The sequence below is a fragment of the Sminthopsis crassicaudata genome, chromosome 4 (genome assembly GCF_048593235.1).
Source record: "Sminthopsis crassicaudata isolate SCR6 chromosome 4, ASM4859323v1, whole genome shotgun sequence".
NCBI classification, from domain to species: Eukaryota; Metazoa; Chordata; class Mammalia; order Dasyuromorphia; family Dasyuridae; genus Sminthopsis; species Sminthopsis crassicaudata.
In genome coordinates, this window is record NC_133620.1 from 405,229,651 (window position 1) to 405,243,508 (window position 13,858).

General features: G+C 39.1%; 1 protein-coding gene across 1 annotated transcript in view; it reads left to right on the top strand.

Annotated features, from left to right (window-relative positions):
- Positions 1 to 784: 784 nt before the first annotated feature.
- HHIPL2 (HHIP like 2) overlaps positions 785 to 13,858 on the top strand; it is a gene marked incomplete in the record, with an annotated part of 27,860 nt that continues 14,786 nt past the window's right edge. The window contains 3 exon segments of the mRNA XM_074262676.1: positions 785 to 1,120; positions 9,212 to 9,864; positions 11,698 to 11,841. Coding sequence (XP_074118777.1) covers positions 788 to 1,120; positions 9,212 to 9,864; positions 11,698 to 11,841 — 1,130 coding nt within the window.

Genomic DNA, 13,858 nt, shown 5'->3' on the forward strand with positions numbered 1-13,858 from the left:
ATTTCTGCAATTATCATGCTTCACAAGAAAAATCAGATCAAAAAAGAAAAAAGATGAAAAAGAAAACAAATGCAAGCAAACAACAATACAAAGAGTGAAAATGCTATATTGTGATCCACACTCAGTCCCCACAGTCCTTGCTCTGGGTGTAGATGGTTTTCTTCATCACAAGATCATTGGGGCTGGCCTGAGTTATCTCGTTATTGAAAATAGACACGTCCATCACAGTTGCTCATCACATAATCTTGCTTCTTCTCCCCATAGAGAGTCTTGTGCATTTGATACTGATATTAATATAACCCCAGTCTCAAAGTCCAGGGTACAAGGCATGTATCTCCACCAATGAGGAGAGCAGTCATACCAATGGGCTTTGGAACTGGAGTTCAAGTTACAGATTCTTTGGACTTAAAGTCAGAATGAACCTTAACAGATCATGACTGTGGCTATAATTTCACTCTGCTAATTGATCAATCATAATAGCTTCATCACTGGGGGTTGGGAGTGGTAAATAAGACAAGGGATCTGTTTTTTAACAGCTTTATGTATTGTGGTTGGGTTGCTTCCTATTCCCTCCTTTGAATAAAAATGGGGGAGATCTCAGAGAGAATGACTTCTCTACCTTTTAGAAAAGTTCTGCCCAGCGGATTCCTATGAAACTTCATGGAGAAAGAGGAGGGAGGGAGAAGAAGGAGGAGGGAAAGGAGGAGGAAAAAAAGAGGGAGGGATCAAGTAGAAAACAGGGAAGACAACTTGGGCAAACAGTAACTTGAGTGTTTCCCAGGCCAAGATGCTGAGAGGGATTGTCCCTAGAGCTGGTCCAAGACACTCAGCATCTAGACTTGGCTTCCAGCTCCCCAAATCTTGCTATGTTTCCAGTTTGGGGCTCTTATTCTTCCTAATGCAGGCTGCCTTTCTTCAGGGACATCCACAGTGCCTGGATTATGGGCCCCCCTTCAAGCCCCCTGTGCACCTAGAATTCTGCTCTGACTATGAAACTTTTGGCTGCTGTGATCAGAGCAAGGACCGCCGCATTGCTGCCCGTTACTGGGACATCATGGAATACTTAGACCTGAGAGGCCATGAGCTGTGTGGTGGTTATATCAAGGACATCCTGTGCCAGGTAGGGATGGATATGATGGCTACGAGGCAGTACAGGATGGAGACTTTAGAATCAAAGAGGATCTTGATCTTAGCTGCTAAGGGTGGGTGCCAGGCTGGATGGCAGTAGTGAAGCCATTCTACTTCCATCAGTCACCGAATTTAGAGTCAGAAGGGAATGCAAAAGCTGTCTACTCCTACCTGTTTCTAATCAGCCATTGCCAATCAGTAGTCACCCAGTTTCCACTTAGATACTGTCAGTGATGAGGAACTCACTACCTACCAGTGATGCCCCTAATCCTGTGTTCCTATCTGGTAGGAACTTACTCTATCTTGCTGCCCAGGTTCTAAGTGTAATAGCATCCCTTCCTTCTGAGCTGTCTGTACCCAGTGAGAATAGAGGTGTGCAAAATTAGCTTTAGCTGCAAAAGCTTTGACAGGGGCTGCCCTGTCTCTTTAACTTGTATCCTTAGCTTAAAATAATTTGCTTAAGGAATTTTTTTTTTTTTTTTTTTTGTCAAGAGGGTAGAAGGTGGGTGGGGATGGGCCTCTGAGAATTCTAGCCACTCCTGCATCCTCTCTGCAGTCTCTCTCCAGTCTGTCCTGGGTCTCCTGTAGTATCTGGGGATTCATCCCCTCCTGGGTCTTCTATTCAGTGTCAGAGTAGTGATGGGAGGGCAGGTGCAGGGGGACAGTAGGAGAGAGAGCATTTTTGTCCCTAGAGACATGAATCCACAGGTTTTCAGGAGCTGGTTCAGTAAATGTCATGCTGCTGACTGCATGAGTCATGCAGGCTTTGCTTTCACTTGGATTCAGCCAAAATCCACATTCTAGAGAGGACCAACGTATTTCTCAGCCTAAAAATGTGAACTGTGTGCTGACTTTGAGAGTGTTGGGTGATTGGGGGGGGTGTGTGGAAGGTTAGTTAGGAAAGAGCTTCTTGATTTTACTGGGAAAAACTATGGGTCATTTAGAGGCAGTGTGGCAGAATGGGTAGAGAGCTGACTTTCTCATCAGCAAAATCTACATTCACATCTCACTTTATCACATATTGGCCATGTGTTCTTGAGCAGCCACTTAACATGTTTGTGCCCCAAACAACTTTAAGATGAGAAGGGCCACAAACAATTCTGTCTATTTACAGAGATACTATAACACATACTCAATTCTGGTCTTACTACTCTGAGGGATCCAAAGAGATTAATAGTGTTACCAAAATTCTTGGAGAGAGTTATGACAGTGTTAGACTCAGAAACCAGGAGGAAGGATATCTATGGCCTAAGGCTGTATTGTCAATTCCTGGCTACCACCAACCCTTTAGTTGGGAAGAGGCCGAGTCTGTGTCAGCTGCCATCAAGGCTTTCTTTCTTTCCTTTTTTTTTTTTTTTAATAACATTTATTTTTTAAAAAACCTTAAGTTCCAGAATTTTTTCCTCCTATCTGCCCCTTCCTCCCTTATTGAGAAGGCAAACACTATGATATCAATTATACATATAAAGTCGAGCAAAAATGATTTCCATATTAGCCACGTTGGAGAAGAAAAACAAAAACGAAAATTTGCTAGAAATATAAAGTAAAATTTAAAAGTATGCTTCAGTGGGGACTCAGAATTCATCAGTTCTTCTGGAGGAGGATAGCATTTTTCATTAATGGTCCTTTGGAATAGTCTTAGATCATTGTCTTGATTAGAGTAGCTAAGTCTTTCACAGTTGAAGATCATTTTTTTTTTTTTTGCTGTTACTGTCTATAATGTTTTCCTAGTCCCGTTCACTTCACTTTGCATCAATTCATGTAATGTTCTGGTTGGTTTTCTGGAGGTCTCAGGACCAGCAGAATAATCACCACAAGAATAGCCAGGGATAAAGTCCAAATCCTTTATTATCTCCTTCACAGTCTGTCTCCTTGCCTGGGGCCAGGGCCAGCTTTCCGGAGGTCTTCTGGAATGTGTCTTGATTTCTGTGGGGGAGGCAGGAGGACCACCAGGACAGTCTCTGTCTTGAAGTCTGTCTCAGTCGGAGAGCTTGTACTCCAGCCTCCAGTCCTCTGTCTTCTCCAAGTCTGTCTCTGAGTCCTTTTGGTCTGTTTTTAGCTGAGTTTGTCCCAGTTTATATGCAGTGCACTGAGTATAAACCAATCATTTTATCACTGGGGAACTATTTGTTGTAAGATTAAATCAATCACACTGAACTAGAGAATTATGCTAAACTAGATAACCATTGTCTTATCAATTCTACTGACAACACCTTCTAAGAATCCTTGTTTCAAGTACAGAGTTCTGGCCCATAACAAATTCATATATGTCTTGCTGGGTTTTTTGGTTTTTTTAAACCATCTTTTTCATCAGATTTTATAGCACAATAGCATTCCATTACAATAGTATATCACACAATTGATGGTATGATGAGTATCCTCTCAGTTTCTAATTCTTTTCCACCACAAAAAAAAGCTGCTATAAACACTTTTATACAAACAGGTCCTTTCCCCCTTTTTTCTGACTTCATGGGATACAGATGTGGTAATGGTATTTATTGCTGGGCCAAAGAGTATTCACAATTTTTGAGGGAGAGCAGAATTGAAGTGACTTCCTCAAGGTCACACAGCCAGTGCTCTAACCTGGGTACACATAATTTTATAGTCCTTTGGGCATAGTTCCAAATTGCTCTTTAGAATGGTTGGATCAGTTAACGAATCTACCAACTGCACATTAATGTCCCTATTTTTCCAATGCTATGGACAATGAATCTTGATTCTATTACTTATCATGTAATCTAAACAAGTCATTTTATTTCTCTGGGTTCAGTGAGACCGAATGAGGCTGAACTAAGATGATCCCTCCAGCTTTAACTTTCTAGGATTCTTCTTTCTTTTATCTCATAGAAACCAGCTTGTGTCTAGCACTAATAGACTGTTAGGACTAAAAAGGATGGGATGGGAACTTTATCTCATCCTCAACTGTTACCATCTGTATTTGGTCCAGAGATATAGTGAATACTATGTATAGGACAGAAAACTTTAGCAGAAGTAGGACTTTCAGGTAACTTTCCTAACCTACCACCATCCTCACCTCAAGTATAAAATGTTATCCTACAGCCAGTGAGCTGAGCCAAGCCAATTCACTTTTACTTAAAGATACTGGTAGCCAATATTTATGGAGGACTTTATATTAAAAAAAACAATTAGCTAGGATTACATTTTGCAAAGCTGATTACAATTCAATTCAACAGTCACTTATTAAGCATGTCCTATTTACAAAGAACTGTACTAGGAAACAGTCCTAGCCCTTAAAGATATTTTAGTATTAAGTGACATGACATATATTCGATAGATCTTCGGTCTCATCAATCTAGCATTCCTTTCAATGATGGAACATTATCTGAAGGTCCTACTTCTGCTAAGGTTTCCTGTCCCATTCATACATATTCACTGTATCTCTGGGCCAAATACAGATGACAACAATTGAGGATGACATAAAGTTCCCATCCTTTTTACTCCTAAAAGTCCAATAATGCTCAATAAGTGAGGAAACAATATATATAAAGGTTCACAGATACAAAGTAATTTCATGGAGGAATATTAATATTTTGGAAATCAGGAAAGCTAGGTGGATCACCAAATCATTTTGTTTCTTCTTCCATTTCCTGTGAAACTCACATATAAACATACTTGTAGAAGATGGGATGTTAGCTAAAACTTGAAGGAAACTCCAAACCCCAAATTTACTCTTGCCCCAAATCTACTGCAACAGACATCTTTTCATTCATGGTTTGTTTAAAAAAAAAATTGGACTCCTTACTAATGTCTCCCCATGTTCAAAGTTTTGTGTTCCATTATAAAAATCAGTTCTCGGTTATGTAACCTAGAAGAAGGCAGCAGGAGCTTTACCTAGTCTATAAAAGTAGAACAAAGCAGGGCTTCTGGGATATAAAAACTAGTCCTTATAGTACTGTATCATAACCTATAATGACCAATGGCAATGACAATGGAGCAGGTGACTAGGTCTATCTTCTTCCTTTAGTTTCTGGTTGCTTTTATGTCTTTTGGACCTTTTTGATCCAACTCCATGATTTTTGCTTTCTCTTGATTTTTTCCTTGATACTTCTTCCTCCTTTAATTCAATCACATTTTGTTTTCACATATCAGTCATTTCTAGATATGATTTCCAACTCCTATTGTCTCTGTCAGATCAAACTCTCTCTGGCTTAACTAAAATCCTAAACAAGTGGAAAGTGCCTTCAATTCAATAATAAACATTTGTTAAACAACTACAATGTGTAAAGATACTCTGCTAGGGACTAGGGGATTTGAATATTAAATTGGTAATGTCTTCTGGGCCATTCCTTCTTCCTTAGGGCAAATTGATATCTCAGGGGTGGGAGTTAGGGGACTCTGAGATAAGTAAGGAATCATTCAATTTCTGGATTATCCAATATTCGTGGGGTTTTTTTTTTTTTTTTTTTTTTTTTTTTGGTCCTCCTATATATTGTTTGCTTTGGATAATTTAATTGTTCTTTGGAACTTCCTTTAGAGAATAGCCTATGAAATGCAAAAATGAGTAATAGAGAAGTTTTACTCATCTGAGAAAAGTTAGCTTAGTTGATTTGAGTAATAATGCTTATGAATTAGAAGTAAAGAGTTTAATGCTAATCCTTAGGGTATTAACGGTATTCCCTATGGATTTCTGGACAATTTGGATAAGAGTAGATGAATTGGTGAAAATCTCTCATCCCAAGAAGAAAAGCATATACTCTGGACAGTGAGTCAATGACCTTGTATTCATAGGTAAAGAAAGAACATCTCTAAGGCAACTCTGTTGCTTGTCAAGGACTTCAGTGTCCCTCCCCAAAGTAATTTTTGGGAAATTCATATGGCAGTCCTAGAGTAAGAGTTGGCTTCAAATTTTGGACAGGAAATTTGAAAATAAAAACTGAAGCTGAAGGAGTGACAGTGAATTTATTAGATTTTTTTATATTGGGATAGGTTTAAAGACTGAGAATTTTGCTCTCAAGAACCCTCATTTTCAAGAGGTTTTTAAAAGGGAATGTGTTTCAACTTAAAAAGATCATCAGGCCCTAGGCCTTTATAACTGGAAAGAAGTAGCAAAATGTTATTTTAAAGTGCTAATTTTGGACTTTTCATGTTCCTTGGTGTTTTTTTTTTAATTTGTTAGTTTGACACTACCCCAGTTAATAATTACTAATGACTAAAAAACTAACTAAGGAACATATAAGCACTAATTTTATTTTTTATATTAGTTTCTAAAGACTTTAAGTATTAATAAAACCTTCAGATTAGTATTAATTAATATGTTCTGCTTCAACAGAAGGCTCTTTGACTGTATCATTTCTTTATCATTAACTGATAACTATGCATTTATTGAATATATGTTCATGTAGCAGTAGAGAGGCATGTTGGATAAAAGGATAGGACCCAACTCGCCACCTCTGCCTCTGGTATCTGCTGGCTGTATGATTCTGGGCAAATTATTTAAACACTCAGTACCCCAGCCAAGTCTTCAGAGCTTTAAGTTGCAGAATAGCCATTGATCTGAAAAAGGGGGTTTTCTCAGGCTACACTCTACTATGAAGAAATCACAGGTATAAACCAAAATTAAAATGAATATAAGAAATGTACTGGATGAGATTTATCTCCTTAGATCCTTGTATCCCTAGAAGCAAACAATTAGCAATTATTTATTGAGCCAAGTATTGTGCTGTGTGCAGGGATTATAAAGACAAAAGCCAAACAGTATTTGCCTTACAGAACTTCCATTCTGTTGGAAATAGGTACATAAAGCAATCAACAAATATCTATAAGCACCTGCTGTAAGTATTAAAGTATACACTGTGCAAAGCATTGTGTATGTAAGTGCAAAGAATGACATAATCCCTACTTGCAAAGATATTATATTCTAATGGGGAATAAAATATATACAGCATACAATATGAATATATATAAAAGTAATTAAAGAAGTTTGGGTGAGAGGAAGGGCCTAGCAAGGAGAAAGTACATGCTAAGCATGGGAGCCAGCCAATGCAAGGACAGAGAGATGGGAGATGGAGTGTCTAGCATCACTTTGATAAGATTATATTTCTCCAGTTGCTTGTTGTCATTATATTTAGTTTATAATACTTACAATAAAACTAATCTCATTGGTCTCTGGCCACATCCCATTTCTGAAATCAATCACACCTTAAACTATCTTATTTACTAAACTTAAACTTGAAAGAATGAAGATATGTCATTTAGGAGACGTCACTAGGATCTGCTGTGGACTCTGGAGGTCACTCCAAAAGAGGGTCACCCCTCCAAGGTGCTGGGGGGCAGTGATGGGATGTCTATGACCTCCTCCCCCTGGACTACTCTGAAGAAGATGGAACTTATTTAAATGGAGTTATACATTTAGTGAGTTTGTTTCAAAATTTAGTCCCACTCGATAGATGTTTTTATAAATAATAACCAGGTTCCAGCGAAAAGAAATAATTCACATGACATATGAATGGGAGAGACTAAGAATAGAACCTAAGAGTACTGAACCTTTATGAGATATCTCAATCAAAGAATGCAAGACCATCCAAGGCCCAAAGTGAAGTGACTTGCCTAAGCAGTAAATAGAAGAGCCAAGTTTCAAATACAGGTCTTCTTGATCCAGATCTACTATTCCTTTTTCACTATATACCATTATTTCCATTTCCTCTTTAATGTGTGATCATGGAAGGCGGCAAACAACCTATTGCTGTCATGCTGGATCTGAAACAGTCTTAAAAATCACATCTGACTTTTATGTAACATTTAGAGAGGCAGGGCTGGCCTTGATCTTTGAAAAACCTAGGTTAAATCTCACACATATGGTTGTGTAAATGGGACAAGTCACTTAATTTCTCTGTAGCAAGAGAAGCTTGTAGATGCTTTGGGAGGGGTAGGTTTTCCCAAGATCCATTAAGAGGTTTTGAATTTGACTTAGGGCAGATTATTCAAAATATCTCAGGCCTAAAATGTAAAGGAGTTTTTGGGAAGAGCAAAGAGGGAACCACAACAATGAAGAAGATGCCGTGGGAGCCATCATGGAGCATCAGGATCAGAAATCATCAGAATAACCGGGATCCTCCTGCCAGTGTGAATGAAGAGATGGTATAGTGCCTGAGATGACAGGAACAATCTGAGCAAGAGCTCTGGGCTGACAGAGCTCTGTTTTGCTGATAAAGAGTGAGCCAGGAGGAGAGATTGTGGCAGAGAGTCACAGGATCATGGAGTTAGAGCTGGCAGGGCCCTCTTTCTCTCCCCTGCCCTTTTTTTTTTTTTTGTCTTCACATTTTCACCTCAGTCCCTTGCATCTATCTGCCTCTGCTTGTGTGTGTGTGTGTGTGTGTGTGTGTGTGTATGTGTGTGTGTGTGTGTGAAAAGCAACGTAAAGACTGTGAAAGTTTGGGCCTTTCCTAAATTTTCCCTTGCTAAGCCTTTAAAATGTGATAAACCATTAACCACAAAATATTTTATGGATGTACGACTATTGAAAATGGTTTTCTTCTTTTACAGATGAAAGATGTATTTGTTCAGCTAAGGTGAATGGAGGCTGAGCTGAGCTGAATAAAATGTGTGTGTGTTTCATATTATTAAACACTGTAAAAGAACAGACCAAAAATACCCCTTGGTTCACTTCCTTTATGGATGTGAGTCAAGCAGCAGAGTGAGAAAAGCTGGAGAGCTTAAACTAAGATAGTTCTGGTGGCTGACTCTCCAGGGGCATTTCTAGAGCAGCCTAAGCTCAGAGAATGCATATGATGGCCTAGCAGGATTAACTTTCCACTGATCACATATGGGGCAAGGTGAGGAGGGCAGGATACTGGAGTCTAACTTCACACATGACTCTCCTCAATGCTTAGATATGTCGAGAGCACTGAAAACAGGAATCTTAACCTTTTTTTGCATCATAAACTACTTTGGCATTAGAATAATTCTTATTAGAATTTATTCTTATTGGAATAATATTAAATGCATTAAAATAGGATTACAAAGAAAGCCAATTATTTTGAAAAATAATCATTAATACTTACACACACACTCATTAAAGTTCATGAATGTCAAGTGCCCTGACCAATCTCCCTCCCTTTTCTAGGAGTGCTCACCCTATGCAGCTCACCTCTACGATGCTGAAAACTCTCAGACTCCCCTCCGGAATCTCCCGGGCCTTTGCTCTGACTACTGCTCAGCATTCCACTCCAATTGCCACTCTGCCATCTCTCTGCTGACTAATGACCACCATATCTGGGCATCCCAGGAGAAAAATGGAGCCCACTTTTGCCACCTCCTCAATCTCCCGGACCAGGACTACTGTTTCCCCAATGTGCTAAGGAATGACAACCTCAATCGCAACCTTGGAGCCGTGGTGGAGGACCGTAAGGGCTGTCTGCAACTCTGTCTGACCGAGGTGGCCAATGGCCTGAGGAACCCCGTCTCCATGGTCCATGCTGGGGATGGAACCCATCGCCTCTTTGTGGCTGAGCAGATTGGAGTGGTGTGGGTCTATTTGCCCAATGGGAGTCGCTTAGAGGATCCTTTTCTAGACCTCAAGAACTTGGTGTTGACCACCCCATGGATAGGTGATGAGAGGGGCTTCCTAGGCTTGGCTTTTCATCCCAAATTTCGACGTAATCTCAAGTTCTATATATACTACTCATGCCTGGGGAAAAAGAAGGCAGAAAAAATTCGTATCAGTGAGATGAAGGTTTCTCGGACTGATATAAATAAGGCGGATATAAACTCAGAAAGGTAAAGGATTCTACAGGTGGCAGAGGACTCATAAGGACACCTCTGGTGTGTTCTGTACTTGATTCATCACATTTTCAAAGAGTCATTGCCAAATAATGTGAATGTTCAGAGTAGACCCTTATAATATGTTCCCTTTACTCAAGGGCTCTTCTGGGGTTTCACTGGTTGAATTGAACTACTAGACTTACAAAAGGTGTAGGAAGTGCAAGAAAAAGCATGGAAGAGGCTTCTTCTTCTTCTTCTTCTTCTTCTTCTTCTTCTTCTTCTTCTTCTTCTTCTTCTTCTTCTTCTTCTTCTTCTTCTTCTTCTTTCTTCTTCTTCTTCTCCTTCTCCTTCTCCTCCTTCTCCTTCTCCTCCTCCTCCTCCTCCTCCTCCTCCTCCTCCTCCTCCTCCTCCTCCTCCTCCTCCTCCTCCTCCTCCTCCTCCTCCTCCTCCTTCTTCTTCTTCTTCTTCTTTTTCTTCTTCTTCTCCTTCTCCTTCTTCTTCATAGTGCCTTATGTGACAATGGCGCCAGGCTATCTATCTATCTACATACATACACACATGCAGATATATACATAGATACCTTCATTCATATATATAATATATGTATGCTGGTATATGAGTGGGTGTATATGTATACATATACACGTGTGTGCTGGTAAATATTTAACAATTTACAACCTACAAGGAAGTAAAGATGAACACTTGCGAGTATAATTTCTTCTACTATTACTTTTCTTGAACCAGAAATTTATTATTATAGATTTTGAACCTCCCTGATGTTCTGCTAGGCACCTAACATTGTTCTGCTTTGTCTTGTTTGACTTGTTTTCTTTTTCCTTTCTCTTTTTTTTAAATAAAAATTTAAAAAATAATGCTGAAAAAAAATTGACAACTGGCCCATTATTTCCTGTAGACAATTACCAAAGCAACAAATCAATCCCTGAATTATAACAATTTCCAAAGCATAAATGTTTATGCTGAAACTTAACAACCATATTCTTAGGAATCAATAAGTGTCAGCTTCAGTCTAATACTGGTCATAGGGAACAGTTTCAAAGACAGAATTCTTCAGTAATTGCCAGAGTAAGATTTGTCATTTGAAGATTTGAAGTTAGGGCTGAAAGCACCTTAGAGGTTATCTAGTTCAACCCTCTCATTTTATAGATAAGGAAACTAAGGACCAGAGAGCTACAAAGAGAGTTGCTAATGGGCTTATGAGGGGAAGTAACGGCAGAATTGATTTTCAAAGACAAATCCTTTGGTTCTAAATCCAGCCTCTTTCTGAGGTACCACCTTGTTTCTTCTGGGCTACAGTTTTCCATCTATTTCTCTGGTTACCACAAGGCTAATTCTGAATCCCAAAGGCTGAGGAGTCAGTCCGCCTTTCCATCCAGACAGGATGTCAGGGAGGGGATCCCTCCTTCTTCTAATTCAACCGAAGCTTTTCTCGTATGTGTTTTTCTTTTTTTTTTTTTTTTGAGTTGAGTCAGTTGTTAAATATTTACCAGCACAGACCTGTACATAACCAAATAAAATAAGGTACAGAATCCAAGGTGGAGGTCATGTTCATAGAAAAATTCCTCCTCCACCTTGCCAGACTCAGCAAAGTCCCCAAACCCAATTAACACTCAAATTAAAAACTAGCTAGTAATTCCCAGAGGGAGTGTGCTAATCAGGGAAAGAATTTGATTAACCACAGCATACCTACACTGATTATAACCTGAAAACAGTAAGCCACTTAAACCTGGGTATCCTGACTGCCTTAGAGGATTAATTCTTTCTGTGTATTTGAGATTTTCCATGTGAAGGATATCAAGGACATCTGTATAGTTTATCCTTCTCTTCTAGGGTCATCCTGGAATTAGAAGAGCCAGCTTCCAATCATAACGGGGGGCAACTCCTCTTTGGCCTTGATGGTTACCTGTATATATTCACTGGGGATGGTGGACAAGCTGGAGACCCCTTTGGCAAGTTTGGAAATGCTCAGAACAAGTAAGCTTGTGGAGGGGGGCTTTACCCCCAGTATTCATTTGGGTGGGGGCAGCAGCCAACACGAGGAATGTTTCTGGGACTTAGAGACCCAAGGCTCTTTCAGCTTGTTGTAGGTACTGCTTAGTGACCCTTCACTGCATGGGGTTCTTTTCAGAGTTCAAATTCCAGGTTTCAACAGGGATCCTTGCTTGATTAATTCAGTTTTTGGATTCCTATAGCACCTTTCATTAGAGAATAAATTTGATTTTATATACATCTAAGCTAGTCAGTTCCTCAATGCCAAGACTCATAACTTCCCTGGTTTTCATCAAGATTCAGCTCAAATTCCACCTTCTTCAGGAAGCCTTTCTCTTCTTTCTTTTGAGGCTCCAAGTTGTTAGTGCTTTCTTCTCTAAGGTTACCTGTTGCAGAAATATATATGTATATATATATATATCTATCTATCTTGTATGTATCTAATTATTTACAAGTTGTCTTCTCCATGCTCTTTGAGAAGAGGGACTGTGGTTTTGCCTTTCTTTGTACTTCTAGTGCTTTAGCACAAGCACAATATCTGGCATAAGTAAATCCTTAATAAATGCTTGTTATCTGACTGTTAACTTGAGAAGTTGGGTAAAAGTCAACTTTCATTTTAAATGAAGTTGGAAGAATGGGGTCCTCCATTCTTTTTTTTTTTTTAATCTTTTTTTTCCCTGAGGCAATTGGGGTTAAGTGACTTGCCCAGGGTCACACAGCTAGGAAGTGTTAAGTGTCTGAGTCACATTTAAACTCAGGTCCTCCTGACTTAAAGCTGGTGTTTTATCCACTGCACTACTTAGCTGTCCATCTTTTTTATATTCTTAATACCTCATTGAGAGTGAGAGGTAGCAATATTATTTCTCACATGAAAAGACTGAGTACTAAAAAAGGGGATACTTTGCCCAGGATTACATAGTGAAATCAGGGGCAAATGTATCATGCCTGAAATTCAACAAAAGTAGATTGAGTAACATATCCTGTGAGCAAGATAACCATTAACAGGACATGAATCTGCTAATAAAGGGGACAGTGACTTGCCTCAGTTAAGTCAAAGTCTCTAGCAAAAGAAAAGCTCCCCTTTTATAGTTTTTGGGGAATACAGAACAAAGAACAGGACTTTGTAGGCAGGAAACAAGTTATGATTGGTTTGTTGTTTGTAGAGTTGGAAAATCATAAGGGTAAGGACAACATGATTGGTTAAAGTTGAGATATAAGGAACAATATGATTGATTGAAAACTGTAATTGAGGGGCTTGCACAACCCTGTTTTCCTTCCTGGACTAAGAAAAGCTCATCTTTTGAGATGATCTACAAAGTTAGAGATAGTAGATGGCACATTTTTGAATAACAAACAAACATCCTTGAAAGGTAAAGAGACTAAACCAGACTCCCTGGTGTCCACCTGCATTTCCCTAAGGACAGTAAATTTCTATGAGGCAAGAATAGGAATGGGATAAATGAGAACTGGATTTCTAAACTTAACTCGTTACAGCTGAATTTATGCAATAAGTTTAGAGACAAAGAACCATGACTTAGGTAGTTACAAGACAAAATTAATTAATTGTAAACAGGATTAATAAAAGAGATACAGGATCAATATCATCTTCTTCCATGGTAACAGTGAAATAGTTTCATTTTTGTCTTTACATCCACATCACACTATCTTACATACAGTAGGTGCTAAATAAATATTTAAGAAACCATTCCTTGATCTTCAGAATGTACAATCCTAACATGTTGCATGGATTGAAAGGAAGCAGAAAACAGAATGTATGTTCCTAGCAAGCCTTTTCAAGCAATCTGATGGTGCTGCCACAAAATGTCTGTTAGGCAGGCAAAGCAAAAGGCTCTAATTAGGACGAGGGGAATGGTACTTTGTCCCTGGGTGCCAAAATGTATAAGGTCCTGAATCATTTGTACTCCCCTAACAGGCACAAACAATAAGCTAAGCTCTGAGAAAGAAGAGCTGGTTAAAATGAGAAGTGATGTGCTTCTTTCTC